This window comes from Cynara cardunculus (genome assembly GCF_001531365.2).
Source record: "Cynara cardunculus var. scolymus isolate 2C chromosome LG 17, CcrdV1, whole genome shotgun sequence".
Lineage (NCBI taxonomy): Eukaryota > Viridiplantae > Streptophyta > Magnoliopsida > Asterales > Asteraceae > Cynara > Cynara cardunculus.
This window is the reverse complement of record NC_037544.1, coordinates 3,282,610-3,301,703: the sequence shown is the minus strand read 5'-3', so window position 1 is coordinate 3,301,703 and position 19,094 is coordinate 3,282,610. Positions and strand designations below refer to the sequence as shown.

General features: G+C 33.7%; 3 protein-coding genes across 3 annotated transcripts; all 3 read right to left on the bottom strand.

Annotated features, from left to right (window-relative positions):
• Positions 1-6,028: 6,028 nt before the first annotated feature.
• Positions 6,029-6,912, bottom strand: LOC112501280 (TMV resistance protein N-like). The gene is made up of 2 exons (XM_025104992.1): positions 6,667-6,912; positions 6,029-6,387 (listed from the first exon to the last, which is right to left on the bottom strand). The coding sequence occupies exons 1-2, from the start codon at positions 6,864-6,866 to the stop codon at positions 6,186-6,188; spliced, it is 402 nt and encodes a 133-aa protein (XP_024960760.1). The 5' UTR covers positions 6,867-6,912; the 3' UTR covers positions 6,029-6,185.
• Positions 6,913-7,049: 137 nt separating this feature from the next.
• Positions 7,050-7,532, bottom strand: LOC112500468 (toll/interleukin-1 receptor-like protein). Its single transcript, XM_025103963.1, has one exon. The coding sequence runs from the start codon at positions 7,530-7,532 to the stop codon at positions 7,050-7,052; it is 483 nt and encodes a 160-aa protein (XP_024959731.1).
• Positions 7,533-12,696: 5,164 nt separating this feature from the next.
• On the bottom strand, positions 12,697-18,497 carry LOC112500467 (TMV resistance protein N-like). The gene is made up of 5 exons (XM_025103961.1): positions 18,019-18,497; positions 16,650-17,757; positions 15,463-15,744; positions 13,346-15,365; positions 12,697-12,725 (listed from the first exon to the last, which is right to left on the bottom strand). The coding sequence occupies exons 1-5, from the start codon at positions 18,495-18,497 to the stop codon at positions 12,697-12,699; spliced, it is 3,918 nt and encodes a 1,305-aa protein (XP_024959729.1).
• Between the last annotated feature and the right edge of the window lie 597 nt (positions 18,498-19,094).

Below are 19,094 nucleotides of genomic sequence, written 5' to 3'. Positions count from 1 at the left end.
GTTTTACTCTATGATTATCCATATTACTCGGACTATAACGAAATCTTTACAAAAATGACCTTTTTGAAATTTACAATATCAAAATCATTGTAGGAATAATGAAATGTAAAAATCAGTAAGATGAACAAATGTGAAACTTCATGTCATTATTACATGAAGATCAAATGAGTGATATTTTAAGATTTGTAACTCCCAATTAAAATATTGGGGAGTTACATAAAAATGACAAATTACCTAAATACCCTTACACTTAATATATGAGTTACATTTGAACCTAACTAAAAAATAAAACATGATTGGTTGATGTTGGTTAGCATAGTTAACACAAAAAAATGGGTTAGTATTTGAACCAACCCCTCTCTCTATATATAAAAGCTGATGAAGATGGAGGAAACAAGACATGAGATCCTTTGGCTGATTACAAGCCCCGGAAACTCAACATTGATGGTGATGTAGTCTTTGCTCCTGATCTTTCTGCTTTGCATTGGAAAAGACACAATTAAAACTTGGTTGTGGGTGGGAATATTTGTAAATCATGTTGGTAATAAGCGCTTACTAATAAAATTCAACATTGTCAGTTACTTACCAGATAATATTTTAGTCAACAAAAAACGGCATCCTATGCAAAAAATTACCAGGTAAGCACTAACCGTAGTATGAGTCATTGTCCTCACTTATCGGGTAAGACTCTCGATTATTGTCTCGCTCTTACCGGCTAAGATTCTTGGTCCTTGCCGTATTCATCCAATAAGGTAATTTGACTTGGTAAGCACTTACCCGGATAAATTAATTTTTACAAATTTTTATGATGTAACTGCAACTTCTTAGGCTACATTTCACTATTAGGTTATTTGAGCTCAGCTTAAAAATAATAATACCAAACTCAATCTTGAGTAACCTTCTCAAAGTAGGGCTCGAGCTCGAGCTTGAAATATTTTTTGAATTATCGAGCTCAGTGATCGTTTATGTGCTTAAATTCGCAATCAATCAACTCGTTTATTGGCTCGAGGTCGATGATTTTCTATATTTTTATTATATGATTTATGAACCTATGAACATGTTTGACTCGAAAAATGGTATGTTCGTCTACCTCACTTTCGTTAGTAGTAACCGCATCTTCGGTCGTAATCTTGATGTTTGGCTGAAAGAATGGGGATAACACTTCCTTATGATTTTAATCTATTAAAACGTTATCGTATATAACATTTTTATCTGGTAAACATTTTTATCTGGTAAGACTCGTCACTTTCACTTAACGGATAAAACTCTCGATCCTTGTTTTGTCTCTTATCGGGATAATTCTTAAGGGTGCGTTTGGTATGCAGACTACATGAGACAGGACGGGACAAAAAAAATAGTCCCATGTTTGGCATGCCATGGACAAAAAAAAACATAGGACATGGTGGGACTATTTTTAATTTTAGTGAGACAAATCTTGATATTTCTTGTTCCACCAAAAAAAGGTGGAACAACATGGGACTAAAGTTAAAATGACAATATAAAAGAATATATTTTATACGACTTAAGTTTATAAGACCAAATCAAAAAACATATCTAAAAGTGTTACAATAGCTAGGTTTATACGACGTTTTTAGGCGTTTTAACAAAAAATTTAGGACGTATTCAAAATAAAGTGTCGTATCGACTATTTTATACGACACTATTTGAAAAAGTGTCGTACAAAATGATGGGCTTATAGGACCCTTTACAAAAATGTCCTCTAAAATAGCTAATATGACACTTTATTCTAGAAGCTTACAAAAAACTTGTTAAAACACAAAAAAACGTCCTATAAACCTATTGTAACACTTTATTTTAAATAAGACGTTTTATAGTTTAGTCCTATAATTAAGTTCTATAAATTATTCTATTAGGACATTTTGACAATCTAGGTCATGTCCTATAAAACGACTATATGAGTTTATGATTTTTGCATACATCAGAGGGGTTGACGTATTGCGACGTAGAATATAAGAAATAACTAGATCTTGAGTACGTTTCACAACTTGACAATACTATCAAGACTTGGGATCATGTGAGACCAGACAATTTTCATGAGATTACATTTTTACACTTGAAACTCCACAATAAAACAATGTAAAGGTAACCTTCATAATGTTTTAGCTGTGATGGTTCAAATTTTTTTTTTACCTTCACAATATTTTACTGTGAAGTTTGTAGAAAATTAAATAATTTACTCGATTTTATACATTACACCATTTGTCAAACCAGGTGACCCACCTATTTATGTCAAGACGTGAAGTACGACACAAAATGATAAGGGAGAGGTAGTCCTACAAATTAATGTCGACATAAGAAAGTGAACCACACATCAGGATAAGAAACAACTACCATTTCTTAACTTCGACTAACAAATGATCATCTTGTCCCTCAAGAGTCAATTACTCCTTATTTGGAGTCATCACAAGCAAAACAAGAGTTGAGTTTGCAAGGATGAGGCTGGTTAAGAGAGATGATTACACCAACAGCTGCTGTAGTAGCAAACCAACATCAAGAAAACAGCAAATCAGCAACAAGACGGCACCAGAAACTATCGGTCGAGAACTGCAGTTGACACTACTTGACAGTAACAACATTTCAGTGAATAACGTTTTCTGGAACCGAAAACGGTAATTCACATAATGTAGGTGAAGTTTTTGCCTGAAATGCAGATCTCATCGTTGCTTTGGACATATACACGAACACATATCTGTATATAATGGTCATCTTGAAGGATGGAAGAATGTAACATTTAGATATAATGGATGTGAATGAGAACCACAGATCCCACGGCACTTTTAAGAAAAATATCCAAGAAGAGATTACAGATTACACTGAGTTTTAAGGGGTTTGGAACCTAGTCAAGCTAGGCAGCTCATCCCCACATCGATTTTATATATATATAATACAACGGAGGACATAAACCAAAAAATGTCGGGTTACAAAACATAAACATAGATCACCTAAAACAATGTCTTCAGTCTTCGCGCATTTCTTGAAGCAAAACATCAATTAATCATAGATCGCCTAAGACCCGGTTCTCATATCTTAACAATTTAAGTTACTATGAAGCAAAAGACAAAACTTTTACGTCCAACAAGATATATATCTCTGCTGATATGGAACATGAGAGTCCTGTTCCAACCTCGTTACATGAATGACCAAAGTCATATCGTCCAAGATCCTGTAAGAACAGTTGAAAATAAACGAATATAACCCATGTAGCAATTTTTGAAAATTTCCTGAGATAAATTGCCTGAATGTTACTCACAGCTCTACAAATGTTTCGTCTTCTGAGGTTTGAATCTGGGATGTAAAACCATATGACTCAAGAAGCCATTCAAACCCAACAATACGCAGACCTTTCAACTCAAAAATGCTTTGCGGAAGATGTCTTATGTTTGTACCTTCTATATTTAACTCTTTTAGGCATCCTAAACGCCCAAGTTCCTCTGGCAATTTCTCAACAGTAACACAGTACCAAAGATGTAAATATCTTAGACATTTTATCTTACAAATATTGTCTGGAATATCTTGTAAAAATACACAATCTGATAGGATTAGTTTCTCTAAACATTCTAATCCACCAAGATCTTCCGGTAACTTCTCAAGAAGCCAACAACGACCAAGTTTGAGAGATTTCAGATGTTTTAGCTTACAAATGCTATCCGGCAGATGTGTAAACTTTGTAGACAACAAATTTAGCTCCTCTAGACATTCCAACCGTCTAAGGTCTTTGGGTGACTCTGGAATACTACCTTACCTTCGAGTGTAAGCTTTGTTAAACATCGTAAACCATAAATGCTTTGAGAAAAACCCTCAAGATTTGTGCAAGCACAGAGACCAAAAGAGATAAGCTTCTCTAGGTTTCCGATCAATGAGAGTCCATGTTCTTCATAAAAACATGCAAATCGAAACTTGGGCAAATTATTGCCAAAGTGCAACGGGCACATTTCTATGGACTCTGCAATCAAATGTAACTTAGATAGACAACCAACTTCAGCGGATTCAAACTGTTTTCTGAACAAAAAAGACTTAAATCTCAAACAACCACTTAAGTTTATGTAGTCAAGCTTTTTTAGACACCCACCATGTGTATGAACTTCTACCAAATGATAACATTCTGTAAGACTTAACCTCCTGAGATTCGGAGTCCACCAAAGATCAAAGGTCCTTAACTTTGCACCTATGATGTCGATGGATTCGAGCTTTATGCATTCAACGGGAAGGTGAAGTTCCACCAAATTGTAACATCCTCTAAGACTTAATGTCTCGAGATACGGAGTCCCTCGAAGGTCAAGGGTCCTCAACTTAGAAGAATTGATGTCGAGGCATCTGAGATTTAGGCGACTTTCAACGGGAATGTGAATTTCTACCAAATCAACACAATGTTTAAGATTTAATTTCTCGAGATTCGAAGTTAGAACAAGATCAAGGCTCTTCAACTTTGAATAGTTAAAATTAAGAAATATGAGATTCTTAAGAACCTATCATAAACAAAAAAAACCACGTCATTTATCCGAGTCCTCGTGCTTATTAAACGCTGATGGAATGCAACTTTATTGGAATCTCCTTCACAACTATTTTAAATAAATTCAGCTTTATGCCTGTGCGTTAAAGAAGAATCAATTAGCTTTCTCAAACTCCCATATATATGAATAATTACTTTTATATCTACAAAATACAAACATATAAGAATTAATAATGGAGTCACATATATAATCATATTTCAGTTTAATCTTTCAAGAAAAGTACTCAAGTTCGAGTAAAAGTTTGACGATAGAACACGAGAAGAAACAAGCTGAAAGAATTACTCATCAGCAGTACTGGTCCTTAAGTCCCACCCACTGAAATATGTTGCATCTTCTAGAGCCTTTCTCCATTTTCGTGTATCCTCTTTCTTATATGCTCGTCAAAGGCTTCTCCAAATGCCCCACTTTGATTGTGGACTTCAACGGGTTCCACATCATAGGGTAAACAGTCTGTTCAGTGTGTGTGTTTTAGCACTCCATAATCTTGACAAGCTCGTCCAAGCACCAACATGAACATGAAGATGCGTCTAGTTTCATGTTCTTTAGTTTAAGAGGCTGAAAAAGATGGTGAACGAATCTCTTACGAGTGTCTTCACCTCTAAAACTCAAAAACACATCGTACTTAAAGCTCTTTTGAATGGATGAAAGTTGAAGAAGACGCCATTAATATGACAAGTAATCACTTTTAGCATTTGTTATTTTGCTATAAACTGATACCAACATTGTGCATCGTCAAGGTGATAAGTGTGTTAGGAAAAAGTGTGAAATCAAGCAGAGAAACAAAGATGCCTTAAAAACATGATTCCTTGTAGAACATTAATAAAGCTCTAAAGGTAAATTACAGATTTTCCTTCTAATATTACACTTCTGATGGAGTAAAAGTGTTCAAAAGCGGTCCAAAATCATGAATCTTAAAAGGATGTTGTCTGAAAACAAATTATCAAACAAGTTTACGGGCGGCATGTCATATGTAATTTACTAAACCGATTGACTAACTTTAGAACTATTTTAAATACTCAGCAGCCAAAGTTTAAAACTCACAACTTGAAAAATGTATTTTAAATTCGATTATTCTCGTTTGGGAACCAACAGTTATAGGCGAGAGGCGAATCAATTTGAGCAGAGGCCATAAACAGAGAATACAAATTGCATGCACTAGCTCTATACCAAGATGCTGATAATTAACCTATTCGATGAACCATTCAATGCTGTGGATGCTATCAACGGAACCCATCTTTTCAAACCAAACCCAATAAATCTCACTCAAAAGAGGGTCTAGGGAGGGTGAGATGTACACAAACCTAACCTCTACAACAACCAATAGAGCCGTTGTTTCCATGAAGACCACGACAGTGTGATTAGACATGTAGAAAGACCAACGCACGATGAACATAGGACAACTGTAGTTACTTGTATTCTTGAATACTAGTTGTGTACCCACACAATTTTAGCGAGATGTAAAAGTTTATTATAAGCTGATAATAAAATAACTAATATAATTACTCATAGAGCAGAGTATGATGCTTAGATAAAGAATACATGGAACAAACAGAATCATATCAACAATTCTGTTACAAGCTGAAAGATCCAAGGTCCATTTATTAATTAATGACAAAAATTGAAGAGTCGTAGTTGATTAATGAGAACCTTAGCCTATGTAAGATTAATGAAACATCCTGCATTTGCCTCAAGGATTCCAATCATACGAACATCATCAATACCGGTTTCTAAAGATGAAACAACATCCCTTATTCGAGCCCCAATGCCTACTAATTTTGGATCAAAGCTGTAATTGATGGATCGTAACCTTAGTGAGATCTCTTGAACAATTTCTTGGATAAATTTAGCTTCATGCCTGTTTAGTAAAGAAGATAAAATTAGGTTGCTCAAAATCCCACATGAACCATTAGTTTCAGATCTATAACATAGATATGTATATGAAGTAACTAAGATATTCATATAATCATATTTCATGTTCAATCTTTCAACAAGACTCAAGTTCTAGTTAAAATTTGGCATAACAAAATAAGATGCCATGGATGACCCTCTTACATCCCAGGGTAAAAGTAGATTAGAAAGAATCAAAATGACATAATATGGCATAAAAGTTGATTTGATATTACGGAAGAATTACCCATCAAGAGTGTTCTTCAACTCCCACCCAGCCAGAGCGCTTGCTTCTTTTAGAGCATCTCTCCATTTTTCAGCAGCCTCTTCCTTTTCTTGTTTGGCAAAGGCTTTTCCAAATTCCCCACTTTGTTTGCGGACTTCAGTGGGTTCCACATCATAAAAGACAGGGTAAGCAGTATGCTCACTTGTCTTCCGGCACTCCATAATCTTTACAAGCTCATCCAAGCACCAAGATGAAGATGCGTAGTTCTTAGAGAAAATGATTATATAGAATTTTGAGTCTTGTATGGATTTGATGAGCTCATCACCTATCCTCTCCCCCTTTTTGATTCTCTCGTCATCCTTGTATGGATTTGATAAAACACGAGAAGAAACAAAATGAAAGAATTACCCATCTGCGGTGGTCCTCAAGTCCCTCCCACTGAACGATGATGCATCTTGTAGAGCCTTTCTCCATTTCTCTTCAGACTCTTCTTTTCTACATTTGGCAAATGCTTCTCCAAATGCTTTACGGACTTCAGTCGGTTCCACATCATAGAAGATGGGGTAAAGGGTCTGCTCAGTCTGCCTCTTTTGGCACTCCGTAATCATGACAAGTTCGTCCAAACACCAAGACGAAGATGCGTAGTTCTTGGAGAAAACAATGACATGGACTCGTGATTCTTCAATGGCTTGAATGAGCTCCTTGCTGATTTTTTTCCCTTTCTCAAGATTCTTGTCATCCTTGTAAGTTTCAATGCTTTCTTTCTGAAGAGCCTCGTAAAGATGATCGACGAAGCTCTTACGAGTATCTTCACCTCTAAAACTCAGAAATACGTCGTACTTGAAGCTGGTGTTGGGAATGGATGAAGCTGATGAAGAAGACGCCATTGAAGGTATGATTGAAAGATGAGATGTATAACCCTGAAGAAGGTGATGGATATGTGAAAGTGCTATGTTTGTTTGGAGAACAATAGATAGAAATGATTGTCCTTTGAAGAGTAAATTACAGATTTAGTCCATGTGGATATATAAAACTTACAGTTTGATCCCTAACCAAAATAAAAAAATTATGGATAGAATATTTAGGTCCATTTTTGTACCTTGTGTGTTTTGATGAAATTTGTTACTCTTTCTCTGCAATGCATGCATACACTACTAATCAACTTTTTCGATGAACTTATCCGTCGAAAATCCTTCTAAAAACAGAGTTAAAAAACGAATTTTAATTAATTATGTATTTAGTTAAATTTTGTAGTTAATTCATTAATAATTTAATCAAATATTTCTATTTTTTTAATTTAAAAAATCACCAATAAAATATATTTTATTTTCCATTAAAATAAATTTCATCAGTTATTCTTTTTTTTAAAAATTATTTTTTTAATTTAAAAAATCACCAATAAAATATATTTTATTTTCCATTAAAATAAATTTCATCAGTTATTCTTTTTTTTAAAAATTATTTTTTTAATTTAAAAAATCATATATAAAATATATTTGATTTTTAATTAGAATAAATTTAATAAGTAACTAAATATTTTATTTATTTTAATCTAGAAAATCATTGACATTATTTTTTATTTTTAATTAAAATAAATTTCATCAAGAATATTTTTTAAATGTAAGTATTTTTTTGGTATATTTGTTTTATTTTATAGATGTAAGTACTTTTTTGGTTCAAAAAATAATTAATAACTTAATCATTCAAAATACGAATTTCCATTGGGTTTTTTTTTCCAGATTTTTTTCATTATTTTGTCATATTAATCAGTTTTATATGTCATAAGAATGTATATAACAAGTTTTAAAAAGTCCAATAAATTATTTAACAAGTTTTTAAATGTCCAAAAAATTATTTGTTCTAATAAAATTATCTAAAAACTTAATTATTTCAAGCACTAAAATCTATTAGATTTTTTTAAAATTTTTCTTAAATCTTAAAAAAAGAAAAGCTGGATGCTGACATATACAGCCTGTGAGTTTAAGTTAGTGGAGATATGATATGACTACACTGGTTGTACCAATTCTAGTTGGTCACTGTTAGAGTGAACTACATTTTTAGTCCCTAAAGTTTGATGGTTTTTACTATTTTCATCCCTAGTATGAAAAATTAACAAAACATGCCCCTATAAAATTGCATCTTTTTAACAAGTTATGTTAGTGTGGTTGTATTTTTCTAACAATCAAAGTTTTTATGTTTGTTGTTTTTATAACGAACTGGGTCTTGGATAAACAACAAATTAAATTCTCGTGGTTGCATTAGAGACCCAATTCATTAAAAAAAATTGCAACAAGAGGAACGTAATTCAGTTAATTTTTTAAAATATGAGACGATATCTGTCAAAGCACCAAACCATAGGGACATAAAATATAATTCACTCCACTTATTTTGATCAATGATAACTTTGTTGATTCAATTCATGGTACAAATTATAAAAAGTATAAAAATATGATGAGACAAATTATAATGTTATTTTTGGGATCCTTTTAAAAGAGGGACAAATTTGGAATAAATAAACCAAATATGATGATGATTCAAATATTATTTACTTATTTATTTAATTACTAGAATGTTAGTTATTTAATGCAGCAAGATAATCTTGATTTTAATGTTTCGTTTTAAATAGTCTCTGTTGATATTATAATATGATTTTAAAAGTTTTTTTTTTTTTTGTGAAATTTCTTTAATTCCATTTTTTATTATAATTAAATTTAGATTTAATAATGAAGTCTTTTATTTTTGGTTTAATAATATAATTTTTTATAAATATAATAGTTCATATTTTGTTAGAATTCAATGATTATCCTAAATTTATTTTAGATTTTTAATATTTAAAATGAGATACCTATCCAGTGTTTGATTATATTTATCTACAGTTAGTTACACGAATGCAAACATGGAGATTTAATAAGTTCTACATACACACAATTTGCTTGAAATCTTGAATTTTAAATAATATGCATCAATAAACAGTACTTGATGCATAAACAATGACTTTTAAAAGTTTTTGTCAAATGATTTATAATATAGTATATATATATATATATATATATATAGATATCATTGTCTAAATATTGTTGAATAAATAACTTTACAAACCTTTATATTTCTCATTTTTTGACACATTAACATCAACAATACGGACAACAGTATACATTCAGATTAAGTGTGAAACTGAGTCAGAAAATAAAGACCATCTGTTTGATCAAAAGTGATGTAAAAGATTCCTCGAGCAGTAACATATTTTTTTTATTTTTTTTACATTTAAATATTTATGATATTTTTTATGTAAGTATTTTTTTTCCTCGACCGAATCTAGTATGTTCTGACTCGATGAAAGGTTGGCTTAGCCCGGGTTTGGCTAGGCCTTAAAGCTCAATTGGGCAAAAGTTTTGGTGTCGGTATGACAGCCGATCGAACCATTTTTTTCAACCTCAAAATGTAGTCCGACCCGAAACGTAAAAATCCCGAACTTTTTTTCCTGCTTATTAAAAACGGGTTTGGAAGACCTAAACCTGATGAAAGTGTGAAACAGAAAGGGTGATTTGCTTAACGTGGTAGAAAATCATGACTAGAAAGAAAAAAGCCATAAAGTTCCTTAAGCATCAATGATTGTCCAAATGGGGGAGGAGTCACAAACGTATTTTTCTGTTGTCTAATAATACTTATTAATGTCGATTCAATATGATTATGGTATAAATAGATGTGGTAAGAGCTTAACCATATAAAACAATTTTTATGAGTCAGAGATCGTGAGAGCATCATCGGATGGTCAAGAGAGAATGTTGGCATAGACAACCAACTGCTGACGAAAAGAGAGACTTCCTTCTTCATAATTTTGACAACTTGTGCTCACTTGATTAGGGGTATATATGTCATTTACTCATAATTGAGTATGACGTCCCAATATTATAAGCTTAGAGATTATGTCTTTTTTTCCTAAGCATTTCATAATAGCTTTCTTCTATTAAGGTTTAACTTAAATGGAAAAACGAAAAAAAAAAAAAAAAACAAGAAAATTGAAGAGACATAGTATTGAAAAGACCCACCATTCTTTCATCTTTCTTGTTAAAGAGATTTTTAATGGTAAATTGGTACTTCTTTCTGTTCATTCTTCCTTTAAGAAGAATGTGTATATATGTATGTGTGTAGATATTATCCACACCTCCGTCATTATTATTATTCATTTTATTTGATTTTACAACTTTATTTCTAAATATATATATATATACATACTAGAAGAATACTCGCGCAATGCAGCGAGACACATCTCGATTTTAATATTCTATTTTATTATTTGTCTATGTCGATGTTATAATAATGCGATTTTATGTGTTTTTAAAAAACAATAATGATTTTATTTTTAAATAAAATATAAATGTGAAGATATCATAAAAAATTTAAAAAATATATATATATATATATATATATATATCATTTTTTTATGTAATTTCTTTAATTTTTTTTATTATAATTTAATTTAAGTTTAATAATGGAATAATTTATTTTTTGGTTTAATAATATAACATTTTATAAAGATAATAATTATGTATTCTGTTAAAACTCAATGATTATCTTAATTATATTTTAGATTTTTTATATTTAAAATGAGATGTTTATCCTGTATTTGATTATGTTTATCTGCAGTTAGTTACACAAATTCAGATATAGAGCTTTAATAAGTTATACTTACGCACAATCTACTTGTAATCTTGAGTTTTAAGTAATATGCATTAATAAACAGTACTTTACGTATAAAAAGTGGTTTTTAAGAGTTCTTGTCAAATATTTTATAATATAGTATAGATATATATATATAAATATATATATATATATATATATATATATATATATTAAAATTTCACTAATTAGATTTTATTAACCTTTTCGAATTATTTGAATACTATTTGTTGATGATTCTATTAACAACTAATTCAATTTCTTTTCATGCAACATTCAATTTTAAATGCATTACCTAAATCAACATGTCAAAGGATTAATCCAACCCCCAGCATAATCCATGCATATCCAAGCCAACCGTCCTCCCGCCGACACTATTGCGTTTGGCACGGATGCTAATCGATCATGATAACACATCCAATTGAAACACATACAAACAAATCAACCATTAAATATTTAAAACCCGACAAAACCTGTCACGTTTTGTCCCAATCGACATATTTATGCTTTTTATACAAATTAAAATGAACATATAACTAAGAAAACAAACCAAAATGGGATCACATATGAATTTTCACATCGGGTCGACCTTGAAACAGATTTAGCTCACAATGGTAACGGACATTCCAATACTTTCTTGATGTTGATGCATTGTTCCAGCAAATATATGTATAGATATATACATAATGTCAAGACACCTGGTGGAAAAACAGAGCTTCTGTAACCCAAATATCATCAATGCAATGTTTGAATGTCACTGCCAAAAACCTCTCCAATATGCAAAACCAACGAAGAATAATGAGTCATTTTAATGTAGATCAAACGAAACAACTGAACAAGAAAATCACCTCTGTTTTGAGTACCTGCTGCTGCCCGCTCTCGRTTCATGTTACCAAATCAAAACCCAGCAAAGCTCTTGTTTGTTACAAGGAACGCAACAGCCAAGCTTCGTTCGTTGATGGCTTTTGTGCTGTCAAAACAGCCCCCCTCAAGCCTCCAGCAGCCCCTTACGGTTCTGTTAACAATGCCCCAACAGCCCCTGTTTTCTGTGCATATAAAACCACTCGGAAGCCCCTCTATTTTGGTGCCTTCTCCTTGACCGAATGTGCTGCCCTCCAAACCCAGCCCTGTGTTTTTACCACATCCTCTTCTTTCTTTTTCTTCCTTCTTTTCTTTAGCCGTGACTTCTGTGAATTCCCTGGAAATTTCCTTCCTTTTTTTGGAACTGTAAGAGATCATTTAGGTAAGAATCTGCAGAGATGAATCAGAGCTTCACCATGAGAATCATGAACAACAACAGTTAAGTTGGAATTGCAGGATCAAACCATTGAGACCGAAGATTAGACGGCATGTGAAGAGGGCATGATCCTTCTATTCAATGAACTTCTGAAACGCAGAGCCTAAGCACACAAAAAAAAACAACATAACCAAAAAAAGCATGCAACCACCATAAATTAGTGCTCGAAAGATGTGCATTTAAGGTTCAATTTATATGAAATCATGAGTTATGTAAAAACAACACCTTTGAATAGTACTCAACCACGGCAAACTTCTTCATATTAACATATCCTGCACCTGCTGAGTCCATTCTTGAATGATAGCTTCATAAAGATGACATCCCTGAAGAAACAAAATGAAGCATGTTTAAAGAAATAGTCATGCAACAGATTGATACCCCACTTGATTCATGTCAAGAATAAGTAAGCACCTCATTTTCAGCCCCCTCTTCGTCTCTACATCCTGTTATTGATGCAGTGCAGTAAGACCCATTCGTGCCAAGAAGAGAAAATATGGTACAGTATAGTACAACAGCCTCCTGTTGTTGTGGTTGTGGTTGTTCCGTCTTCTGATCGAACAATTTTCAGACCTCCTAACAATGAAATGCTCGGGGGAAGATTATTTATGCTTGTACCTCGTATATCCAACTTTTCTAAACATTTTAAACGTCCAAGTTCCTCTGGAAATTTCTCAACTCTAATAGAATCGTGGAGACTGAGACACTTTAGACTTTTCAACCTACATATGCTATTCGGAATATCTCGTAAAACTAGACACCGTTTTAGTTTTAGCCTCTCTAAACATTCTAATCGACCAAGATCCTTCGGTAACTTCTCAAGAAGCTCACAATGAAGTTTGAAAGATTTCAGATGTTTCAACATACAAATGCTATCTGGAAGATGTTTAATCTTTTTAGACCTGAAATATAGCTTCTTTAAACATTCTAATCGTCCAAGATCCTCCGGTAACTTCTCAAGAAGCTCACAATAAAGTTCGAAAGATTTCAGATGTTTCAACATACAAATGCTATACGGAAGATGTTTAATCTTTTCAGACCTCAAACGCAGTTCCTCTAAACATTCTAATCTGCCAAACTCCTCCGGTAACTTCTCAAGAAGCATACAATCAAAAAGATTGAGATATTTCAGATGTTTCAACGATAAAATGCTATCAGGAAGATGTTTAATACTTGGAGACGACAAAGCGAGCTGCACTAGACATTGTAAGTTGTCAAGGTCTTTGGGCGCCTCTGGAATATCGCATTCAAGTGTAAGGGATGCTATGTGCTGTAAACCACAAATGCTTCCGAAAAAACTCTCAAGGTCTGTGCAAGCACAAGAGGAACCTACCGAAATAAGCTTCTCAACATTTCCAATCAATGAGGGTAGATTGTCCCGATATGTACAATCAAACTGAAACTTGGGGAAATTATCATCGGGGTGCAATGGGCATGTATCTATCAACTTTCCCTGCAGATCTAACCTAGGTAACAATAATCCATAACTTTCCTGAATATTTAAATTTGTAAACCTCAAAACACCTTTTTCTTTTAAGTTGGTGAGGTTTTTTAGACCTCCAATGGGAGCAAGATGTTTTACCAAACTAGAACATTCTTCAAGATGTAAACTCTTGAGATTTGGAGTTCGCCCAAGGTCAAGGGTCTTCAACTCTGAACATCCTTTGATGTCCAGAGATACGAGCATTACATCTCCAACGGGGATGTGAAGTTCTTCCAAAGCACAAGATGTAAGAATCAACTTTTTGAGATTAAGGGTCAGCTTAAGAGTACTCAACTTTGAATTAATCAGTTCGAGGTCTTCGAGTTGTTGACATCTGCTGGAAACGAGAAGTTGTACCAAATCATCATGCCCATCAAGAGTCAAAGCCTCAAGATTCCGAGTCATCCCAAGGTCAAAGGTCCTCAACTGTGGACATCCAAGGCTGAGGGTTCTTAGTTTGCAACGTTCTTCGTGCATGCGAAGTTCCACCAAATTATAACATCCTTGAAGTTTTAATGTCTCGAGATTCGGAATTGACCCAATGTCAAGGGTCCTCAACGTTGGAATATCAAGGACAAGGGATTTGAGTTGTTGACATTCAAGGAACATGTCATGTTCTACCAAATAATCACATTCTTCTAATTTCAATATCTCGAAATCCGAAGTTGGTCCAAGGTTAAGGGACCTCAAAGAAGGTGGACAACTCAAGTCGAGGGATTTGAGATGTGGACATTCACGGTGGATGCAAAGTTCTACCAAATCCTTACATCCATGAAGATTCAGTGTCTCGATATTCGAAACCAACCTAAGGTCAAGGGACCTCAACTTTGAACCACTCAGGTTGAGGGATGTGAGTTGTGGACATTTACATGGCATGACAAGTTCTACCAAATCACAACACCCATTAAGATTCAATGTCTCGATATATGAAACCAACATAAGGTCAAGGGACCTCAACTTTGGACTACTCAAGTTGATGAATTTGAGTTGTGGACATTCACATGGAATGTGAAGTTCTACCAAATCTGAACATTCCATAAGATTCAACGTCTCGATATTCGGGACCAACCTAAGGTCAAGGGTACTCAACTTTGAACGATTGAGGTTGAGGGATTTGAGCTTTGGGCATGGAAGAGGCATGTGAAATTCTACCAAATCACGACTACGTTCAAGATTTAATATCTCAAGATTTGGAGTTAGCCCAAGGTCAAAGGTCGTCAAAAATGACCAACGGAGCGTAAGGAATCGGAGTTTGGGAAGAACCTATGATAAGAAAAAGAAAAGATGGAGARTGTGTAAAAAGAGAGCAATAGATGTGTAGTGTCATAATATATAAATGATGCAAAACCATTACTCTTACCTTTCTCTCTCCCCCTTCCCAAAGTTGTTCCATGAAAGGAATTTCAAGAGCAACAAGATTACTTCCTTGAAATGCTTTCGGTAAAACATGTAAAAAGCCAACTTCCAACTTTAGATATTGCAAAGAATCTGGTAAATAATCGCAATCTTCATCAAAGTCCAATTCTGATAAGTATTGCATCAAGCGAAGAAATCTAAGTTTCTCCATCTTTCTAAGGCCTTTCATAATAGTTTTTTTATTGACTTTTTCCACCCACAGCTTTATACATGTTGCTTCAGTCCCCTGAAATCCAAAAGTATTGACCATGAAACTTACGGGTATAAATGATACGAGACAACTCGCGAGGTACTCAAGATCGACTTGGTCAAAACTCGACTCGAATAGGCTCGGCTCAAAACTCGAACTCGACTCGAAATATATTAACGAGTCGAGTCAAGCTACCCAATACTCGACTCAAAAGCTCGTGAGATACTCGATCTTTTTTATATATAATTAGTTTAAAAATATAATCAGTTTTATAATATAATATGTACAATATAATGTAATAAAAATGTCGTATATTTTTTAATGTTTGAACAATATTGTACATTTTTAACTCTAAAACTAATCAACAGATTTTTCTACTAAAATCATAATTAAAAAAAGACAGAAACTACAAAAATTTTGCTGAAATTGTCCCACATTGGAATAGAGATAGTAAAAAAAGAATGAAAATGTGTTATAAAAAGAGAGGGAGATGAATGAAGTTTGTAACTTTGTTTTTTTGATGATGAAGTTTAAGGTGCAGTTCTTTAATCTTTTAAAATTTAAGAGAACACATTTAAGTTTTATATCCCTAAAATTTCATAAATTTCGCGGGTGAGCTTGATTCGAGTTCGAGTTGGAGCTTGATTCGAGTTCGAGTTCGAGCTCGAGTTTAAAAAATTGCAATCAAGTTTGAGTCGAGTTTAGTTTTAACTACTTGCGAGTTTTCGAGTCGAGTTCGAACTTGAGAAATGGCTGTCGAGTTCGAACTTGAGAAATGGTTGTCGAGTTCGAACTTGAGAAATGGCTATCGAGTTTGAATCAAGTATATTGATACTCGAAATCGACTCGCATCATTTACACCCCTAGTGAAACTTACTTAGGTCATGACGATTGAAAATTTGTTGGTGTTTTTCAACTTTACAAGTAAATTTGATTCTCACCAAATCGTTAACCAATATATCTTCAATTTCCTCCGTAATCCACAATCGGGAGTGTCTTGCAGGCTCATTAAGGTTCGAACGACGAACAATGTATCTCCCCATTTCTTCTATATGGTCATGCATCGTCAAGCGCCCATCTTTAGAAATAGTTACAAGAGATCTGTTCTGAAGAACAGTCAAACCGTGTATAGCATGAAATCCACGRCTTTCAAGCGCTATGATTGCTTCTTCTTTCRTCCACCRTTTCAATAGGCATGCAACATCTAGGAATATTTCCTTGCAATCGGTATCWAGACCCATATAGCTTAACTCCAGCTTTTGTAGAGTTTCATGCAATGGAATTTTTTCAAGTCTTGCGAGGGTATCTATCCATACATSCTYSTTTGCATCACAGAGAAACGMACCCAAAACTGTGATTGTYAAGGGKAGACCAGCAGCATAACCTAYAACGTTTCTTGATAGCTCTTCGTACCCAGGATTTGGACTCTCGTTCCCAAATGCACACCTACTCAAGAGGCAAATTGCTTCGTCATCTGTTAATAGATTGACATCGTGAATATTTGAGTTGACTACTTTGTGTGCTACCAACACTTGCTCATCTCTTGTTGTGATGATAATTCTACTTCCCTTATTAAACCAATTAAGCTCACCCGCTAACGCCTTAAGTTGGTCTACATGATCCACATCATCGAGAACAATAAGAACCTTTCTACAACTCATCATCCTTTTTATCATCTTTTTCCCATCATGAACATTACTTATATTAATGCCCTGATCCTTTAGCACATCTTTAAGGACTTGGTTCTGTAACTCCTTTAAATGGGATAAATTGGGATTTGAATTCTCCCTAACATTCTCAACAAAACTGCTACCTTCGAACCGAAATGATATTCGATCAAAAACAGCTCTCGCCAAAGTTGTCTTCCCACCACCTCCCATCCCCTTGATTCCTATCATTCGAACGTCATCAATACTTGTTTCTAAAGATGAAACAACATCACTTATTCGAGCCTCCATGCCAAYTAATTTTTCATCGACGCTGAAATTGATGGATCGCAACTCCAGTGAGATCTCTTCCACAATTTTTTGGATAAATTTAGCTTCATGCCTGTGTATTTAAATAAGACAAAATTAGCTTGCTCAAAATCCCACATGAACAATTCATTTAAATTCAGATCTATAACATACATGTGAATACGAAGTCATTAAGAGTGTCATGTAATCATATCACATGTTTTATCTTTCAATAGGGACTCAGGTTTGAGTTAGAATTTGACAACACAACATGATCTCGCATGGATGACGGTTTCACATCATAGGGTAAAGGTAGATTACAAAGAATCAGTACGAAATGATATGGATGAATTACCCATCTGCAGTGTTCTTCAACTCAAACCCAGAAAGATCGGCTGCTTCTTTTAGAGCCTTTCTCCATTTTTCAGCATCCTCTTTCTTTTCTTGTTTAGCAAAAGCTTTTCCAAATTCCCCACTTTGGTGGCGGACTTCAGTGGGTTCCACATCATAGAAGACGGGATAAGCAGTATGCTCAGTCATCGTCTGGCACTCCATAATCTTTACAAGCTCATCCAAGCACCAAGATGAAGATGCATAGTTCCTGGAGAAAACAATTATATAGAACTTTGAGTCTTCAATGGATTYGATGAGCTCATCAYCGATCCTCTCCCCTTTCTTGATTCTCTCGTCATCTTTGTAAGTGTGGATGCTTTTGTTCTGAAGAGCATGATAGAGATGATCAACGAATGTCTTACGAGTGTCTTTACCTCGAAAACTCAAAAAAACATCATACTTAAAGCTCGTCTGAACAKATGAAGTTGAGGAAGACGCCATTGACGAAGTTATGCTTGAAGGATCCTATATATTAATTGAATCAAAACTTTCTTGTGGGAAATATAAGCGAGATGATTGCAAAGAAACCTSGATGTTCTCAAGAGTGTATATAACTAAGAAAACAATATGAACTCATAATTATAATGTGAACGTTATTTGTGCATTTGGAAAAATAACTCTCATATTTGCTTTAACAAAACAAAAGGAAAACAGCATAAAGTTCCTTTCACGTGAAATCTTTTGATTCACGATCTAATGATCTAATCTTTTGCTTTAACAAAACAAAAGGAAAACACCATAAAATAACTCTCAAGAGTGTATACAAATCTTTTGATGATATTTGATCCTCGATCTAATGATCTAATCTAATAAATATGTGGTTTCATAAAATATCCTGATTATTTTCTAATATAAAACGTTGATCATAATTAATGGACTTTAATTATCTTTTCTATATATTTTAATACTTAGGCTATGTTTGACAAACTAGTTGATGACTGATAAGTTAGCTTAGCTAGTTGGTAACTAATAAGATAGCTGAGTAACAAATTTTATTTGACAAAAAAACTAGCTTATAAGCATATAAAATACAAAAAA

Coding starts and splice junctions, on each gene's coding strand:
- LOC112501280 (XM_025104992.1), bottom strand. CDS start 6,866: ATGGAGTGCCGGAAGACAAGTGAGCATACTGCTTACCCTGTCTTTTAT. Junction 6,388..6,666: donor TTGAAGAACACTCTTGATGG/GTAATTCTTCCG, acceptor TTTACTAAACAG/GCATGAAGCTAAATTTATCC.
- LOC112500468 (XM_025103963.1), bottom strand. CDS start 7,532: ATGGCGTCTTCTTCATCAGCTTCATCCATTCCCAACACCAGCTTCAAG.